At 40.9% G+C, this 19,897-nt stretch overlaps 4 protein-coding genes across 5 annotated transcripts in view; 2 read left to right on the plus strand and 2 right to left on the minus strand.

The window, feature by feature from the left end:
- Window positions 1-410: 410 nt before the first annotated feature.
- Window positions 411-3,405, minus strand: stx6 (syntaxin 6). Its single transcript, XM_079574733.1, is given in 8 exon segments — window positions 411-871; window positions 943-1,037; window positions 1,122-1,228; window positions 1,458-1,586; window positions 2,467-2,526; window positions 2,592-2,776; window positions 2,779-2,957; window positions 3,191-3,405. Coding segments are annotated over 8 exon segments (867 nt in total). The 5' UTR covers window positions 3,226-3,405; the 3' UTR covers window positions 411-794.
- Window positions 3,406-3,849: 444 nt separating this feature from the next.
- tmem259 (transmembrane protein 259) lies at window positions 3,850-10,123 on the minus strand. 2 transcript variants are annotated; one of them, XM_079575221.1, is made up of 12 exons: window positions 9,802-10,123; window positions 8,889-9,260; window positions 7,506-7,811; window positions 7,027-7,144; window positions 6,726-6,836; window positions 6,528-6,650; window positions 6,349-6,449; window positions 6,190-6,247; window positions 5,990-6,073; window positions 5,778-5,910; window positions 5,593-5,692; window positions 3,850-5,475 (listed from the first exon to the last, which is right to left on the minus strand). In XM_079575221.1, the coding sequence occupies exons 2-12, from the start codon at window positions 9,090-9,092 to the stop codon at window positions 4,771-4,773; spliced, it is 2,043 nt and encodes a 680-aa protein (XP_079431347.1). In that variant the 5' UTR covers window positions 9,093-9,260; window positions 9,802-10,123; the 3' UTR covers window positions 3,850-4,770. The 2 variants fall into 2 exon arrangements, with proteins under 2 accessions (XP_079431347.1, XP_079431346.1); XM_079575220.1 differs by having other exon boundaries at window positions 6,973-7,144.
- A 449-nt stretch (window positions 10,124-10,572) lies between these two features.
- On the plus strand, window positions 10,573-16,176 carry med16 (mediator complex subunit 16). The gene is made up of 16 exons (XM_079574826.1): window positions 10,573-10,661; window positions 10,965-11,128; window positions 11,204-11,311; window positions 11,581-11,750; window positions 11,837-12,118; window positions 12,819-12,968; window positions 13,034-13,139; window positions 13,323-13,460; window positions 13,536-13,762; window positions 14,050-14,256; window positions 14,340-14,550; window positions 14,637-14,770; window positions 14,902-15,094; window positions 15,172-15,388; window positions 15,846-15,929; window positions 16,028-16,176. Exons 2-16 carry the CDS (start codon window positions 10,990-10,992, stop codon window positions 16,152-16,154), a joined length of 2,493 nt encoding a protein of 830 aa, XP_079430952.1. The 5' UTR covers window positions 10,573-10,661; window positions 10,965-10,989; the 3' UTR covers window positions 16,155-16,176.
- Window positions 16,177-16,738: 562 nt separating this feature from the next.
- Window positions 16,739-19,897, plus strand: part of LOC306977320 (glypican-5-like) — a 45,222-nt gene continuing 42,063 nt past the window's right edge. Inside the window, exons 1-2 of the mRNA XM_079575603.1 lie at window positions 16,739-17,061; window positions 18,216-18,377. Coding sequence (XP_079431729.1) covers window positions 16,878-17,061; window positions 18,216-18,377 — 346 coding nt within the window. The 5' untranslated portion in view covers window positions 16,739-16,877. The remainder of the gene's footprint in view (window positions 17,062-18,215; window positions 18,378-19,897) is intronic.

Raw genomic sequence — 19,897 nt, forward strand, 5'->3', positions numbered from 1 at the left:
ACACCAAACACAATGTTCACCCTGATGACCTTTCTAATGGGTCACACATGTTTTGAGCTCCAAAAAACCCCAAAACTTTTTCTTACTCAGACGAACCCATGTCCAGGCGCCACAGCACACACACATTGGACGTGCTTAAATGTTCAATTTGAACTATTATTACTTGGAGAAAAACACAGCTGCTCCATGATAGCTTCATAAGCCAATGACGGGACTGGACAGAACAAGGTTTAGTCACTAATTATGATGAAACAAGTGATTTCATATAAAAAAGTGTCTCATACTAGTTGTAAACAGGAAGGAGATGATTGAAGGTGATCGCACATGGTCATACTTATTACATTTTGTAACAAATATTCAAACTGGAAATGTATTACTCAACTGGAAGATGAAGAAAAAAAAGAAAATTATTTGGGGCGGGGCAAAACTTAATTCAAGAGTTTGTCGCCGATGTATAATATAAAATATAACAGGTAGTGAAGTTATTTACCGGGCTATAACAGCAGAGGGCAATAACCTGCCTCCTCATAAATTCATTCATTATTATTTTTTATACATAAAGATGTCAAACTTAATAAACTCTCATAGATCTTAAGTTTTTTTATATTGAAATTCAGGTGACCCGCTCTTGAACTTTCTACTAAAACCTTATCATTTCACAGATTGTGGTCATCAGCATCAGCAACACGACCTGCACAGATATTGTAAAATGGTTGAAGGCGATCGATCAGTCACAAAGCTGGAGTGTAGACACAGGATTAAGACATGTTTGTGTTGACGGAACCATCCCTCAATCAAAGGACTGTAAAGAGGATGATGACAACGAAGAGGATCGCCAGCAAAACGCCGATAGCACACCACTGCCTGCGATCTAAAGAGACACCGTTTATTTCAGTTTATTTAAGTGGTTACTTTCTGTGAATTTGTGGCTGGGATAATTACCGCTGGTCATGTGGGAGACTTTAGCCAGTTTCTTCATTACATTGTCAAGTCTGGATTGAGTGTGGTCCATTTCGTGGCCGAAGTCATCCAACATACTGAAAAAGAAGAATCAGCGGTCAAAGGCACAACCAGAACCATGTGTATATGTAGTAGAAGTATTACATATAAGGCAGCCTTACACAGATTGCTCGTCCAGCTCCATGCCGATCCGCTCAGACATATTCTTTAACACACCAATAGTACCAGACACAAGCTCCAGCTGCTCATCCTGTTGTCCTGCGATCAGCTAATGGCAGAAAGACAAATGTTTTAAAATCTAGTTGCTTTCTCAGATATTTGTACAAATACAGTCAAGGCCCAAGTCCAACTGATGACACATATTCAGGGTGTTTTGAGTAGTGTAGGTTAAAAAGGGTTAAAGTTAAAGGACATTTGCATTCATGCACTTACACCTCAGAACACCTGATATGGATCAATGAATTTGTCTTGGCCACTGAACTGATGCGTGATCGTACCTGTTGCTGGGTCTGCTGTTCCTCAATAAAATTAGAGTTGGCATTTTGTAGCTGTCGATCCAAACGGGTATATTTATCCGGTCCGGGCTGCCAGATAGGACCTTGAGCACCACGCTCTCCCAGCAAAGCCTAAACAGAAAAAGAAATGATGACAGCTTTATGACAGTAATATACAAAACACATACAAGGATACAAAGAGTGCAACTGAATAGAGGGCATTTGCAACTGAATAGAGGGCATTTGCGCACCAATCAAAGGGCTAGCTGAACAATCAATGAAGGATTACCCACCTTGTCGGTTTAAATGTATTAGTGTTCTGTTTCAGTAAGTGTGTAGAAAGCCATTTTACACAATTATACAATATATACTGTATATACCTTATTCCATTTTATCTTTGCACTCGTGGTACATAAAAAATAAATAAAAGGACAAGACAAACAATTAAAAAGAAAGAAAAGTGTTGCACGTTTTATATTAGTGAGGGACACTACTACTTCATTACTAACATGGTAATACATTGGGTATAGGAAGTGAAAAATTATACACTTCTTAGAAAAGTGTTGCATATTGTGTTTGTTGACTTAATGTAATGTATTGTTGCATTTCATGTGCATAATTTAACCAACACAATTGTTTTACTACTATAAGACACCAAGAACTAAGGACCGTTGTATTGTAGTAACCATATTATTTAAATATATGAGTAGGGGTGGCAGTAAATAAGTTTGTCTTCTTTCCACTCCTTCTGAAGCTAACATGTTGTTTATTTTTTTTTGCCAATTATAGGAGCAAAGGAAGTAAGGAAGTCCAAACAAAAGATTTTAATTTATTAAAGTATCTTTGTCTCTGCATTTGTTTTTTTACACTGGATATTGATGTTTATATTGCTTGAAATATAATATTCAATTCCATTATGTGTCACTTGTTCAGTTGACACATAAAAGATGCACATCAAAGTTTGTAGATGAACTTTAATAAATTGAATTAGTTTGCTTTAATTATGAATTACCTGCTTATTCTTTTTGTCCAGAGACACAGCAGCAGGACTCGACATCTGCTCCTTCATTTCCTGAAGTAAAACAACAGTAAATACAAAACTTTTTTTCAGATGGGAAAGGGAAACAGTGCGCCTACCTTTACAGTCTCTCTAGTGTTAGTTATGAACGCTTTCCTCTTTGACAGCTCAGCAGCATCCAAATTAAACTTCTTTGGATTAGACTCAACAATACGTTTAAAAGTGGTAAAGGATGCAAACCAAGATTGAGGGCTCATGATCACAATCACAGACAATAATGACAGCTCGACGCCTCCACCCATTGTTAAAGGATATTGATCGTCTCGTCAAGGTCCTCCAAATCCCACTCAATTGAACGCAGGCTGTTCCTCAGCTCGTTTGTGGTCCAGTCCATCTCCTCCTTGGAGGCACCGCCACCCTCCTGTAGCAGCTCGCTCCATCTCTGGTGGAGGCTCTGGGCAGCATTTACAGCCTTCTGCACTTCTCTACACAGATAAACATCGGCCAGTCAAAATCACACCAGTTTTAGGTTACTGCCATTAAGCAAGCTCAGTTATATTTGTAGGATGCAGCTAGGAGACGTGTAGTAGAAGTATTTGTTCTCAATAAATTAGAAAGTCGCGGGGCATCAAAGCGTAATGTTTATGTTTACGTTGCAGCAGCTAGCATCCATCCAAGTTAGCTTCACTTTAGCATTAGCTTTGTTCACAGTGCTCACCCTTTGACGACGAAGAACGGATCCTCCATCGACATCCTGGCGGCTTTAGTTCAGTTCAAGTGTGCTCTCATGTGTCACCCGGCATGGGCTCATTTATGAGTTGAAAATTCTGCGCGTGCAACTTAAAATTGAGAGCCCGTCTCGGACCTGTAGCCGCTATGCGCTTTGTTTACATGCAGCTTCCGCAGCGGAAATCACCCCAAACCCGCCCCGCCCCGTGACGCCATGACCGGAGCTGTACGTCACGGAATGTGGGCGGGCTGTTTGGTTGAGCATTATTTTTCTGTCTGTATTCTTTACTTTCTGTTTTAATATATGGTTTTACTCCTTGTATACTACTGCTCAAGATGTAATGTAAAAGAAGTTAATAAAAAAAAATAAAAAAAAGTTGAGCATTATTTTTACAGTCTATGATTCGGGCACTAGATGGCGCTGGTAATTTTCTCTCTCTCTCGCTACTCCCATGTGCGCGCGCGCGTTTGTGGCTTTGTATGCAATATTGTCAATATTTGTAATGGAAATAACCAGGTAGAGTAGCTTCTGCAATAAGCCCGGAGCTAATGGGCCTCTCAGTTAAATGAACAAATGAACAGGTAATCCAGAACAAGAGAATTCAATTATTCAGACAGAGGCAGGGTTCGGGCAGACAGCTGCTGGGAGCCAACTTTACTGAACCATTAAATACATTTTTGATGAGTTTAAGATCAAGCACTAAGCTATGATCTTTTAGCAGAGGCACAAAGAAATATTTTTCAAAGAGTGTGCATCAGCAACGTTTGTTACCACACTCCCCAGAATCAGGCAACAAAAACACATCCTTACATCCACAGTGTTTAGATTGGGAGAAAGTTCGGGTTTGAATTATTAATAGACAACTTTCCAACTCTGCAAAAGGACACAAACACCTCTCACAGGAGCCAGCAAAATGAGTTGGGCATGTTTAAGCATATGTGCATTGTACAGTTAATTTGAGAATTATTCATAAGGCATTTGAAGACACAGGGCATCAATCTTCAACTATGGGTCCTGGCCAAAACTGCTTGGTCTGTAAATCTGTTCTCATACTATGTAAAAAAAAAAAAAAAAGTTAAATGAAAATAACCTTTTTTTCCTTGTGCTTCACTCTTTCAGATAGGTAGAAAACACACCAATTAGTCTCTTAATATCCACATTCACATGTGTTTTATTAACTTACAGAGGATTAATCAAAGTAAAATGATCCCAACCAGCAACTAAATGATCACCATCAGAGGTGATGCTTTATATATTGCAGTCAATTCCAGCAAGGCAAGCAGCTGATGGATATTTCTGAATCCCATCACAAAACGTACTGGCTGGAATCTGGTGGAGAGAACAGACCACCGGTGATGCAACAACAAACCTTTTATCGATTTAAAGTGGTCTAGTTATGATTTTAGTCTTTTTATCCGCATTAGACCAACCATAAGACACCCTATGTTCTCACTTTGGATTTTGTTAAAAATGAGAATTAATCCCCCAAAAAAGGTAATCGACTTTTGAACCCTCTGATTATCTTACTGAGGCACAGACTCTAAGAAGTAAGCTCATGTCAGAGGGTCTCATGAAGGGCCAGTAGAGGAGTTGTGTTCAGCTCTGGAGTCCCAGTCTGTCCCTGACGTCTGTGAAATGGCAGAGTCTATTTGCAGAGGTGTGGGGCTCACTCCAGAGGCTGCTCCTTCTTCCTTCGCTGGTCTAACAAATAAAGGACTGGATGGGGAAGTGGCTGTGGATGTAGCGTCAGTTGCTACACTTTCATCGTTTACTGTTAGTCCAACTGTATTGGTTTCCGTTTCACCTCTTTGAGTTGCCACTTCCCACACTTCCATGTTAATCTCTCTTGTTCCTAAAGTCACACTTGCTCCTGTGCTGGATGAGGACCCGCCTTCACTGACCCTATAGTGCACAGTAGTTCCTTGCTGAGCCGAGCTGGACAAAGCTTCTGTAATGATGGCTGCCGTTTGTGCCACCCAGTTGAGCTCTGAGCGGACATCTTCCGACGCGGCCGTGGGCTCAGCGGCGGTTGGGGCAGAGGAGGGGGCAGGAATGTCATTCTGAGCTTGGGGCTCGGGGATGGGAGCAGAGGGTGAGGGTGGCAGGGTTTCCGCAGGAGGTCCCGGCTGTGCTGCAGCCGCAGTAGCACCATCCTGCAGGGCTGTGGGGTTGTTCTGACCCGCCTGTTGGTTCTGAAGCAGCATCTCTTGGATACGGATTTGTTGTAGGATGGCAGGAAGCTCATAATGGTGGAAGAAGTAGATCATGGAGTGCTGTGAACAATGGGTCAGAAGCTTTATCCACAGTGACGTCATATACAGTATGTAAAAGTAGATGGACAAAACACTGTTAAGTCAATACTGTATTATGTCCACATTAACTGTGCTTACCTGGATAAAGAGCCAGGATGTGACCAATGCCAGGCTGCTGTACTGCCCGTTAAAGCGATAGTGATAAGCATAAAAGGCAAAGTGGTACAAATAGAAGAACCTGCAAAACATATGCATTTTTTTAATTATGCAAACTCTGGTAAAAAAAAGAAAGAGCCCAGATTAATAAATGATTGCGTACAAACCTCAGCCAATGGCGTTTACTTGTGTTAGTGTGACAGCAGATAGCATCATACTGGTCAGCTAACCAGACAATGAGGATGATATAAAAAGCAGTTGTTGTGTCATTAAAGAACTCAGACATGATGGCCTCCATTCCTGAGGATGACAATCACATTTACTGTTAAAAACAATTCATTATTACGACCCTGGGAAAGACTTTATGTTTTGAACATACCAACAAGAGCAAGAATGACTGTGAGCAAAGGGGCCGCTGGGAAAGCAATGGTCATGTTCATCTCTAACATCTGAAGAAGGTCCACTGATAAAGACAGAATTGTATGTTAGTAGAGATGCGAAGAATTTAAGAGGTTTGCTGTCCTCAAGTAAAATTTTCTATGTCTAAACATTGATGTAAAGTGATAAAAGGATACTAACCGATGAAAACAAATATTTGATGATGCGAGTATCTGAGCAGCATAGACACAGACAGAGTCTGAAAATGTAGACAAAAGTTATAACAGGTTAAAATACCAAAGTTGTGTAACATCATTGAATTAAATAATGAGGATATTGAATATAAACTCTTTAACGTACAAAGATCACCATGATGACAAAAGCGGCAAGGTATGATGTTCTTGCCATCCACATGCTGACAAAGCGGTAATGTTCGCCAGAAACCACATTTCTCAAGAATCCTGCAAAGCAATTTGATTACTCTCTTACTCTCTCCCTGCCCTTGGGCTTAATTTGAACTGTGCCTCCCCATCTCTTACCTTTGTTTTCCTCATTTTCTGCTAAGGCTTTGACACTAGACATCAGGATGTCATCATAACCTAAAAACTCATCCAACAAGAAGCGGCTAAAGCCATCACCAAAACATTCATCCTTCATGGGATCTAAGATGAAACAGACAACTGTCAGATGGAAACATCAAATCATGTGACCAGAGTTGTGTTGAATCAGTTTCTTACCAAGTGTGACAACCATCACAGGGATATTAAGCCTTTGTCTGGTGCTCTGCGATAGACGCAAAAATCCATACTCCAAAGAGTATTCCACTATGTACTCTTCCTGAGGCCAGACTGTATGAAACACATACATGACAAAGACAAATAAGGCTACACACAAAAGATAAAAATCACATGCATCAAATGAACCAAAAGACGGGAGAGTCCAGTAGAACTCAGAGATGGAAGCTCTGAGAGGAGGAGGGTTTACCTGCTCTGGTTAGCATCTCCAGCTCAGACACAGAGTCCTTCAGCGGCTGCATACCTTTAGTGGTTGGGCTGAAGGAGACGTCCTGGCTCTCGTTCACTGATGGCCCTCCTCCTGCCCCCACAGCTCCACCAACCAGAGAAGGCTTTAGGCGAGGCTCAAGGTCCAGCTCAAACTAAAATCATTCAAATCATAAAAATGGGAATCATCTTCAAAGAAATGTTACCAGCCCAACATTGGTATACATTATTGTTAAGAAAAAGGGAAACGTTATCAAAAGGAAATCTGTCGACAAAAAGACAAGCATCCAGGGATTCATTCAGAACAAATGGGAAAAAATGACAATTAGTAAAAAAAAGAAAAAAGAAAAAGTGTCAAGGCAGGCGTCACATTCAAAAAGAATGTAGCTCAACTTTTAATGGAGCTCTCCCTTTAGGACATTTTTATGAAAGTATAATAAAAATATCTCTGAGAGTGAGACGTCAATACATTCTGCAAACTACCAAAATTGCTACATCCAACATCAAAGTACTTACGTGCACAGAGCTATTATCAAACATTTCCACAGTCATCTCCTCCTCCTCATCCTCTTCCTCCTGAAGCGCTGCAAGACTGAGCCCAGCCACGCTTGCCCCTCCTCCAGCATCCTCTACCTCAAGCTCCTCCTGGAAGCCTGCGTCGTAGTACTGCAGAAAGACTGCAGCTCTGGTGGAGTTTCTCTGGATCTCCACTCGAAGGATGCCGTCCCGAGGCCAGCGCTCCCTCACCTCCTCCAGGCAGTTGATTGGTGAACGCGAGAAGGCAATGTGTATGTAGGCAAGGATGAATAGGACAAAGAGTGCCTGTGTGTGAAAAACAATTACTAATTTCTCATTAAGAAAAACGTTTGACAGTTATTATAATTCACATAATCCTGTCGTGTTAAATGTGGTGATGACATACAGTATTTATTGAAGTTCACTCTTAACATGCATATTTTGAGGCATGGTTAGTTAATTACAGTGGAATAGTAAACCAAAATTACTAGGTTACAGTTCAGATTTCTTCCAAATCAAACACACAATTAAATACTGGTTACCAACTCCTATCTTGCATTTATCTATTACTGTTTCAAGAGAAAAGGCACGGTGGCGCAGCGGTTAGTGCTCATGCCTCACAGCTCGAAGGTCCCGGGTTCAATTCCCACCCAGACGGGGCCTTTCTGTGTGGAGTTTGGCTCCACATCATGGAGATGGGTCCCCAAGCGCCGGCCCATGCTGGCAGCTCACTGCTCCTACAGTTCGCCCCATGCGACACTGAGGATGGGTCAAATGCAGAGAACTAATTTCTCTATAGAGATGAATCCAGTATAACTTAAACTTATCTGTAACAATCGTTGTGGAAATATGTTGGATTTATAGCAAAAGTGCCCGTTTCCATCTGTATTCCCAAACATCTTTTAGCATGAAATTTGTATCGGGTGTCATTAGCTATATTGCATCACCAAAAAAGAACCAGCCAAGCCAAACCCCCCCAAAAACACTGGTCCAAGCTACAATTGAGATAAAAACTCAATGTAAAATCTTAAGCAGCCATAGCCACACTTTTGCTCCTGCAGTCGCTCACAATCTCAAGGGAGAGATAAGGGAGAAAAGCCTGAATGTATGACTACTAATCCAATGGAGCAACATGGTATTGGCCTCAAACCTTCAAAGAAGTGTTGCTGAGCCACAATTTTCTACATTTACCACATCCATTATGTGTGCTTTTTTTTTTTTTTTAAAAACAACAAATACCAGGGACAGAACTGCCCACTTTTCAGATTTCTACTTTTCTGTGGAAGTCATGCTATTCAACAATAAGTGGTGATATAGTCCTGATAAAGTGCATTATATCTGGATCAAAAGTATACTTGTGCAAATCAGAACCTTGAGTATTACCTTGAGAAGTACGAAGAACTCGAACACCCTCCTGAAGGACGGAGGAAACAGTCTGGCGTATGTAACCGCCATCTTGAAGAAGAGGGCATGAAAGAGGCGGTCACGAACATTGATGAGTGGGTTTTGGTTGATGTTGGGGTTCCGCATGCGGTTGTTGTTATTGTTGAGCGGGACATTGTTGTTGTTGGGGGGGTTGTCAGACATGGCCTCTCGCACACAGGACTGGGGTTTGGGAGGAATCACGGTCAGTCAGCTCAGGTCACGCTGCACAGAAAGGCTTCTGCGCTCTCCTAGGTCAGCATAGCTGCAGTGAAGGTTGTGTGAATGATCAGTATCCTCTGCAGTCCAGGATAGAGATGATTGATCACAGGACTAAAACACAAAAACAACTCATTACCTTAGCATTTCTCCATATTCATTATGAAATAACATGGGTTCAGAGGTTTTTAGGTCAAATACCTACAGTAGATGCAATAGAAATCTATAATGGTGCACAGCGGAAGTTGCAAAACTCAGAAGATAAGAGGTACAAATAAATGCTGATACTGTACATAGGGACACATTACTGGCTGAAATGTGTAAATTAAATACTGCGCCTAAATATAACAAACAAAAACGAATTTAACTTGCAACAAAAAATGTAAATAAAACCCATGTTCATTCATCTCACGAAATGTGTTATACTCTACAGTGAAAAAGCTAAACAAGAATTAAAAAAACTTGCCAAACTGCATATGTTACAGGGAAGCACTGTCTTCGACAAAATTAGCCACATGGTTATATTCCTCATATTGATGGTAAGATTGCAGATACTAAACTACTTTTATCAGGCCCAGCAAGTTAACAGCACCCAAACGACTTCCACCAACATTTCAACGTAATTTGATATGGACGTGACTGACAGTTATCTTACCGGTTTTTAAGTGCATAACCATCCTCCTATTTTGCTTCCTCATTATGTTTGAACAAGGCAGGGGGAGCAGACTCAAACGCAACAGCGATACGGATTAGCATTGACTGGGTGGCTAGGCTAGCAAGCAGAAATATCAGACTGGTCCAGTACCAGCAATATTACTTGACATTTCATAGACCAGGAGCTTTATGCAAGTGTACATCAACTGCACTCATCGAAAGTCGACCTAATTAAAATCCATTAATAACTTTCTGTTTTGGTTCAGAGGAACGAAGGCGACTGATCGGTGTCGAGCAGTGGAACTACAGGGCCGAAAACAACATTCTGCCCCATCAAGTAATACTGGCTTGCCGCTTCCTCTCGCAGATTCGAATGTCAATGTTTAAGTTTGTGAGTAAAAATACTGGCTATATCCACATTTATCTACGCTCACCATTTAATAAAATTATCGACCCAGAAAAAAATAAAGGGCTGTTTGCCACAAGCATTATAATGCGGGCTGGTGTACCCACCAATTTGTGTCGAAAGTTAAAAACTAATTTGAAGGTAGGAAGTTCCGCGTTGACAACCCATAGCCTCCCACACAAATGCCCGATAAAAATATAACCCGAAAACTAAATAAAAACTGGTATAACCGAAAAGGTATATTTTTACGAAAACTAAAGAAGTAAAAAAAAAAGTTAAATATCTTTAAAATATTTTTTATGCCACAGTTTACTTCTTTGTTTCTGTAATAAATACATGGAATATAGAGAGACAGCAAAGTTGCCGTGGGGTCCTAGGATATTGTTCAGCTGAAAGAACTGAGTGGATTTGTTTTGAACATCAAATTCGCTTTTATAGCTAGAATTTGATTGAAGGTAAATCCAGTTTTCACACATTTTAACAGAAGTTTGCTTAAAGTAGGCCAGCAATTATTGCACCCACTTCGTTCTGTGCCAGCTGCTCCTAAATTAAATGCTGGAGAATTGGTCCGCACATACTACTAGCAATGCCTAATATTACAACAATCTTGATCTGATGGCACTATGAATTTTAATTTAATAAAAGATCGGTATTGAATTAGGTCAGTGAGAACAATGTTACTCCACTAATTACGCACTGGGCAATGTGTGGGAAATCTTGGAGCAGATCTGACATCAGTTCTATCACAACATTTTCAGGTGAGGCCCCGTATTGGTGAAAAACATGGAGCTGGCTTATGTATGTGAATGGGAAAAACGTCCAAAGAGCACCCACTGTCCTTCCATCCCTCTGGTGTGCTCCTGGTCTTGCAGGAATCTTGTGGCATTCACGACAGACCTAAAGAATGACGATGAGGAAAAAGGTGAACAAACTCTGAACATTTGCATTCAGGCGCATTACTGAGAAAGTTGTTTCTAAACGTGACAATGTGTTACAGATGTCAGCCACATGATCCACATCATTGACACCGAGCATCCCTGGGATGTTTACTCCATCAATTCGGGACACACAGAGGTTATCTCATGCTTAGAGTGGGACCAATCAGGTGAGACTACATCACAATGGTGTCTGTTATCTCAATGATAATCAATTAAAAACATTCAAGTTAAGTTAAGTAGTTAATGCAATAATCCGCATGCATTGTGATTATGATCGACAGAATACATTGTAGTAATGTATTCAATAATTCACTGAATATTTGTATTAAATTCTTATTTTATAGCATCTTTTGTTTATTGTGCTTTGTTGTAATCAATAATCAGTGTAGGTTCTAATAGAAAGACCTAAAGTATTACATTTGTTTGTGTGTTCAAGGATCGAAGCTACTCTCTGCCGATGGCGACGGTCAGATTAAATGCTGGTCTATGTCCGATCATCTCGTCAACAGTTGGGAGAGCTATCTGTCCAGCTCAGTGGATGGTGACCCCATTATAGCCCTTAGCTGGCTGCACAATGGTGTCAAGCTAGCATTGCACGTGGAAATGGTTCGAAACATTCAAACACATTATAACATGTTATTACTGAAGCTTGGGCTTTTTAATTGACCTTCCCTTGTCGTTTTTTTCTTTAGTCTAGTTCAACAAACTTTGGTGAGAAGTTTTCCCGGGTAAAGTTTTCTCCATCGCTGACTCTGTTCGGAGGAAAACCCATGGAGGGGTGGTTAGCTGTGACAGTGAGTGGTTTGGTCACGGTGTCTCTGCTGAAGCCGGGAGGCACACTGCTGACAGCTAGTGAGAGTTTATGTCGACTGAGGGGACGTGTGGCCCTCGCTGACATTGCTTTCACTGGAGGTGGCAATATTGTGGTGGCAGCTACAGATGGCAGCAGCTCCTCTCCTGTACAGTTCTACAAGGTGAGAGACAAAGCAATCTATCATCTAGATGGCCCATGTTTTAACCGTTTATTATGCTGTAGTCTGGCTCGACCATCTCCAAATATTGCATCATACCTATTATGTTACTAAATTGGTTCAGTGTCCATACTTACATTTAATTTTGTATAAGAAAAGCTGTTTACTTAACTCACTGACTGCCAATGACGTGTATAGACCTCAATTGAAATCCATCAATTAGGTTTTTCAATGGGAACAGCTGCAGCCAAGCCTTGAGCATGTCTGATGTTAAAATCTTAGTTGTGCTGCCTAATGCTGCCACCTAGTGACTCAAAAAAAGAACTACAAGTTCTTTTATTGAGTCACTAGGTGGCAGCATTACTCTCAGCTTTTTGGTCAGAAAACAGCATTTTGGGTGATTTCACCTATTTTCTACGGATGATTACAAAAGAGTGGAAAGAGGTACAAACAAGCTTTTTTAGATGAAAGAAGAGAGTCTAATCTTTCTTTTGATGGGTTTCGTGTTGACATAGACCTAGACCTACATTTTCTGTGGGTCTTCAAAAAACAGTCAAAATCCTGAAAAACCTCTGGCAGTGGGGAGCTCTCTGATTTGAAAGTGGCTGGCAGTCAATGAGTTAAAGATCTGTTCACTTGATCAGAATGAATAAGTGCAGCACAAAAGCATTTATTTTGTAATATCGTTTTGTTCCTTTTTTAGGTGGTGGTCAGTGTTGTCAGTGAAAAATGTCGCATTGACACAGAACTCCTGCCTTCTCTGTTTCTCCGCTGCACAACTGACCCGCTCAGAAGAGATAAATACCCAGCTGTTACACACCTTAAATTTTTGACCAGAGAAAACTCAGAACAGGTAAAGCCATGAATACAACTAGACTTGCTTTATTGATAAATGTAGTCAACTGTGTACTTGCGTAGGTCCTGCTGTGTGCGTCCAATCAGACTGGCAGCATTGTAGAATGTTGGTCTCTGAGGAAAGAAGGCCTTCCAGTCAACAACATCTTTCAGCATCGATCTCCCGTCGGTAGGAATACATTTTACGCTATTCTCCCATTTTATGTTGAGTCTTGTAGCATCTGATCTGCATTCGTACTAAACCTAAAGATATGTTGCATGTCTCTCAATATAATGCGATGTTTATGACTAGCTATGCAATTTGTTTATTCATATCATTTGCATTTTGTTTATGGCTTTGATCTGTATGCAGTGGGTGAAAAACAGCCAACAATCCTCAAATGGCGTATACTGACAACCACCAATGATTTGGATAGAGTATCCGCTATTGCTCTCCCCAAACTGCCTATTTCCAACTCCACCACAGATGCAAAGTTCTGCCCAGGATTTGGTAAGATGGAAACCAGCAGCTAAGTGACGATTAAAATAAATAAATAAAATACTTCAACTTATCGTCTATCTTAAGGTTTGGCTCTGGCCTTCCATGATGGCAGTATTCAGATCCTCCACCGAATGTCTCTTCATACCATGTGCGTGTTCTACGGCTCGTCCTCTTCCTCGGGCCCGGGACAGAGGTCCGGAGAGGAGTCTGCCATCAAACGGCAACGAACCGGCGGACCAGCCATCCACTTCAAAGCTATTCAGTTTTCTTGGACATCTCTTGCATTGGCAGGAATTGACAACCATGGCAAAGTGAGGCCAATCCTATGACAATTATGTTCAAACTGTGTCGGGTCACTTGGAAGGAAGATATTCCCCATTCATTTTCCCCATAGATTTTTGAAAAATGTATATTAGGAGTTTAAACGTTGTACAATAGTGGCTAACCAGATATGGGGAATGAATGGAGAGAAAAAATGTAGTTCATCAAAACTATATATGCTTAAGTTGCCCCATTGCACCCTGACTTTTTAAACTGAACTTAGAAAGTTTTTTGTGTGTTTTGATTTACTCTTTTGTATTTTACAATATGTTCACAGCTACACATGTTGAGGGTATCACCTTCCATGGGACAGGTGCTTGACATGAACACAACACTACGCCACCTCCTGTTCCTCCTGGAATACTGCATGGTAACCGGTTATGACTGGTGGGATGTCCTGTTACATGTTCAACCCTCTATGGTCCACAATTTGGTGGAGAAGCTACACGAGGAGTATATGAGGCAGAACCAGGCTTTGCAACAGGTTAGAAACTTTAAAATAAAAGAAAAAATATGTTCACCCACTTCTTCCCTTATTCAAACGAGTGATGTTGCTGTCTGCTGCAGGTTCTGGCTACTCGTATTGTGGCAGTGAAAGCATCTCTGTGCAAACTGTCCAGTGCCACAGCAGCACGAGCCTGCGACTTCCACGCCAAACTGCTCCTCATAGCCATCAGTGCAACCTTAAAATCCCTGCTGAGACCACATGTGCTTAACTCGCCTGACAAAAGCCCAGGGGACCGCCTTACTGAGATATGTGCTAAGAACACAGACATAGGTAGAAAGCAATTTCACCTACAATGTGTTTTTTTAAAGGTGACCTTTTTTGCATCGTAGCTAGTGACTGGATTTTTCTCTTTATAGATATTGACAAGGTGATGATTAACCTGAATACACAAGATTTTGTATTGGATGGCCCCCATCTTCAGTCACTGCAGCAGCTCATTCAGTGGGTGGGAGATTTTGTTCTCTACCTGTTAGCCAACTTGCCAAACCAGGTATGATTTAAAAAGAAATAAAGAAATAAGAAAATGACAAATACAAAAATGTTTTTTTTTAAACTATTTTAACTATAAATTACATAAAATATTATCACATAAAGCAGTTTCTCTCTTTCCTCTGACCACAGGGTTCCATGGTGCGCCCTGGCTTTGGTTTTATGCGGGATGGTGCTTCTTTGGGGATGTTACGAGAGATGCTGGTCATGATTCGCATTTGGGGTTTACTAAAGACCAGCTGTCTGCCCACTTTCACAGCTACATCTGACAACCAGGACAGTTTACAGCTACTATTTAGGCTCCTGACCAAATTGTGGCTCTGCTGTAAGAAACCTCTAGTGATTCTTAAGAAAATTGAATTGTAAAGGTTGGTACTGTCTTTAAAGTTAATGTCCCTTTAGGTCGAGAAGATGCGCCTCCACAGGATCCCGATGAGAGCTTGATTGATGAGTGCTGCCTGCTGCCCAGTCAGCTGCTTGTGCCACCAATGGACTGGCTACCAGTGAATGACGGTGTTATTGGGAAGCTGCAGGGTAAACATCCACTCAGACTGCAGTTTGGAAAGCTCTCTTCGCTGCCAGGACAGGGATCTACAACCCCACTGGAGGTCTTTACTAAGTAAGCAAGCATACATACATATTCGCTGACTTGTATCAGTTTGCTTTTCAATGCATCCTTTTATATTATTTAATGTTTATAATGTAGCTTTACAAGCTAAAGCTTTTAAGAAAAAATGTATGCCTCGAAGTTTACCAGAATGATGAAATCAATGCAAGTATTAGAACCTTAAAGACTGGTCCTGGTGCTACTCTAGCATAAGTGAATGCCCCCTGTGGCCAACCCAATCAAAAAGTCTCTTTTATTTATTATTTATTTATTCGTTTGGTACATTGCACAGCAAATGTGTTGCACAGAGCAGAGATTTAGCAGGTTTATACAGTGTTCAATAAGCATTCTTACTTAAGAGTCCATTCACAATATAAAATACAGTTTAAGCATCTAGAATCTAGAATTCCCTGCTGAATGTGTGCACCTAGTTAGACTGACTGTAAAGAAAACTCTGTTGCGTTTACAGGAGCCCGAGTGCCCAAAAGATGGATAACCTTCGCTGTATTCACATGGGAGTGTGCCCCACAGAGGAGAGTAAGGCTTGCACTAGGTGAGCTTTCTACCTGTGTTTGATTATTCAGGATTCATCCCAATCTTTGCTTGTGCTCCCAGGGTTCAATCACTCTGTAACTTTGTTTTCTTTTATAGATGTGGTTGTGTGACAATGCTTCGATCTCCCAACAAATCGAATGCTATGAAACAGTGGGAGCAGCGCTGGATTAAAAACTGTCTTTGTGGAGGTCTATGGAGAAAGATTCCTCAGGCCTTCAATTGAATAACTGGTCCTGGTCAGATCTAGTCATGAACATTGAATGAACTGCCTGTGACATGGATCACATCTATGACAAAAGTGAACTTTTGAAACAATTGAAAAGTTGTTGCATATAAAATTATGTTTTTGTACTGTGAAATCTGCTTTTTATTAAATTGTACACCAGTGTTTATGTGTTGCAAATTGGAGAAAATCATTGCATTATATATAGAAACACTACAAGGGTGCTGACAGTAAATCTGAAGACCGAAACTATTACTTTTGATAGTGAAGCTATGTGCGTTAGGTCGCGTTCACACTTTGTCTTTACATTCATTGCAGTCACTACACACAAAGAGAAAGTGTTATGTAATTTCTTCATAAAACCTCATTGTAAAATGTACTCTCATGAGAAAGTCAAAAAGAACAGAAGAGTTAAGGTGGTCGTCGTGCTAGTGTCTGTTTATAAAAGTGTTCATTAAATGTGACAAATATGCTAAATCATTTATGTATGGTAAACTCCAGCATGGCATCTGAGTTATGAATCACGTGGCAATGATGGCATAAACGGAGAGAAAAGGAGATGGACGGGAGGGGGAGGGCGCGGGCGCTGGAGCGGTACCCGAGTTCACACTGGACTGGAAGTTTGCGGTGCACATTTGAGCTTCACTTCTGAGTTCAAACCATCTTCTCTTTAGTTTCTATCTATCTCTGGCTTCCTCTCTTTCTTTTCACTGACATGTTGCGATGTCCCGAACAGATTTACGAGTCGTGGATCTCTTTTGGGTGATTTGGATCGCGTTTGCGCTCGTACCGGAGGCGGCCAATGCCAGTAGATCGACCGGGGCAGACAGCTGTCATGAGGTGAAGAGAGCCTACATGATGCGCCAAATAGGTCCCGTGGAGCTTGTGCCAGATAGAGCGAGAGCAGGTAATAACACAGTGATATTTATAAACCAAGCCCTCAACTAACTTTATCTCACTCACGGCAAGATGGCAAAATGTGTTCAACAAATCATAAGGTTATTCAATTTGCTAACAGTGCCATGGCACCGCTTTCCTCTCCTTAGACACTATCACTTCTAGTCTGTTTGAAATAACAATAATAGATATTTGACTGATTATCATGCTAAATGCAAAGACTAGTACTAGACTAATAATACTGATTGTAATAATAATAATAATAATAATAATAATAATAATAATAATAATAATAATAATAATAATTAATAGCAGTAGTAGTACAGTAGCAATCGGATGGTGAAAAGAAAACTGTTCCTCTTCCTCACTTAAACATATGAAAAGAATCATCGCAACAAATAATGTTTTGAAATATGACATTTACATTACAGAGCTGACTTTAATTTGATAAAGAGCATGTGGTTTTTGAACAGCTTTGTTCATTGTTCAAACAGGCTAACTAAGCAAAGCACTTAGTGACAGACTTGCATGTAACACATGCACAGGTGCAGCATGTGCCTGTTATATCTTTATAATGTTTGCATGTGCTCAATGACAATTCAGAGAGTCCTCCATTGTAACCAAAATAGGTTCAGGCATTCTAATATTGCCACTGCTTGCTGTGAGTCATTTGCCCACTCTGGATTTTTACCAAGCAAAAGACTGTGAGCCGAGCATAATTGTAGACAAATGTTTTTGCTTTGTTTTTTCGCTATTTTTCCCTGAAATTGGTCACTCAGGACAGTTCTGATCTTATGGACTTAAAAATAGTAAGCCAGTTTCTAGTCGTCTCACTACATACAAGTCAGACAAATACAAATGACTGTATGTCTATATGAAGTAGACCCGTTGTCTTATGCTGAACAATTGAGCACTGTGTCTATAATGTGTAATTTATTTGAAACATTGTGACTAGAAATTACATAAAACAATGAAGGAGAATTAATTTGCAAATCTGTCAAATTTAATTTAACATCAGTTCGACATAAAGTGTGACAAAACGTTTTTTTAATTATAACTAGATTATCTTTTGTCTAATTTAACAAGCACTTCATTTATTGCATATACGTAGATGAAAGCAATGAATACAGATCAATAAGAATTCTTCTGACCCTTGTGCTGCAGATGACTCTCTGCGCGTGTGTGTCCATTCGGGGCCCAGCTGCTGCTCCAGTAAAATGGAGGACAACTACATGACGGCGGTCCGCAGTGAGACACAGCAGAAGATGAGGTCCTACAGCTTTGAGCTCAAGTACCTGATCGGAGGAAACATCAAGGCCTACCAAGGTCAGGCATTATTAAGGAGACAGCCTATGAGAGAATAAGTGAAGAGAGGAGAGCTGTTCAGACATATTTAACATATTGTGAACTTACTCACTGTTACCATACAACAAAGACAGAATCACTGATGAAACGATGCATAGTGTTACTGACAGTTTATGAACTTTAATTGCTGTGGTGATTATTTGCTGCTGAGATTTGTCAAGTGCTGGGGCTGCTCTTGTCTGTCAAACATTGTAGGTTCATCAAGAAATAGCTCATTTGTGTCAGGATATAATGTGTGAGACTAATTTATTTTGTGAGGCGCCGCAATGGCTCGCCAAACATACAACTGATGTTCAATTGAGTCTCTGAGTTGTGAGGGACCAGGAAAATTCTCAGTTACAACTCTGCCTTCTGTCTGCCTGCCGCTGTCACTGCAATAATCAGGTTTTGTTCATGTCCAACCACAGAGGGATAGAGACGAAGAATGTTTACATTCACTACGTATCTGCGGAAAAGCGTTGTTGCTGTGGGCAACAGCCGGTCTCTAAGGTTGTGCGCTGAATAGGGGGAAGAATACACTGCTTGTCCACTTGTCTCTCAGCGCCATTCACCAGTCTCCGTTATATGTGCATGTGTTTGTGCAAATGTGCGTGAGGAGTGTGGATACAGCGGAGTGTGCAGATGATGAGAGGGCTCAAGTTGATGAAACCCAGCCGACAGACACGACAAATATGTTTTTATGTCCATTTCTGTTCTTTTTCACCATATGTCTCTCTACTTATTTGACTCGCTTATTTGTGGACGAGTTGGACAAAGACGAGTTGAATGAGGTCAAAACAAATCAGACCAAACCATTCAGAGTCTGATGCTTCCAATGAAGTTTTTATTGTGTATCATTAAGCTTCACCAAAAATACAATCGCCGTCTTACTATCTCTTGCTGAAGGTTGTGGGTGAGATATGTGGTATGTTTTGGCATTGAATTAATATAATGAATGGTAAACACATGTGATGAGGTGCAACAGCTGGTCTGATTCTCTAGCGAGCCTGTGATTATGACCCTCTAGAGAAACTACGACATGCCTGGAGTGGTGGCAGTGCGGGTCTATTTACACGCCTGAGGGCACTGAAGAGTGTGTGTGTGTGGGAATACATGTCTGCAGGCACTGACTCCACTGCCCTCTTCACTACTGTGCAGCTGTCATCCAATCATACAGAGCAAAGAGCTAATCACATGACAAAGCGCTCCCTACATTGTCACCTGATGCTTCTCTGTCAGTGCCCTGCCTGTTCTCCCGGGTCACCACCATCAAGTTCAAAGTCTCGTATATAACAAACGGGCTCAGTTGAGTAAAATAAGAAATTGACCTGGGGGACAACTTTAGAACAACAGTGCCATTGTAAGACTTTGATTAAGATGGTTTTATAAAACATAGTTAAACAACTGCGACTCAAACCAGAATGTATTAGTCTGGCTGAATTAATGGAAATTTCTATATCTTGAAAACACATCCACGGTCTGAGTCCAAAGAGAGCAGGACC

Source organism: Gobius niger (assembly GCF_951799975.1).
Source record: "Gobius niger genome assembly, chromosome: 17".
Classification (NCBI taxonomy): Eukaryota; Metazoa; Chordata; class Actinopteri; order Gobiiformes; family Gobiidae; genus Gobius; species Gobius niger.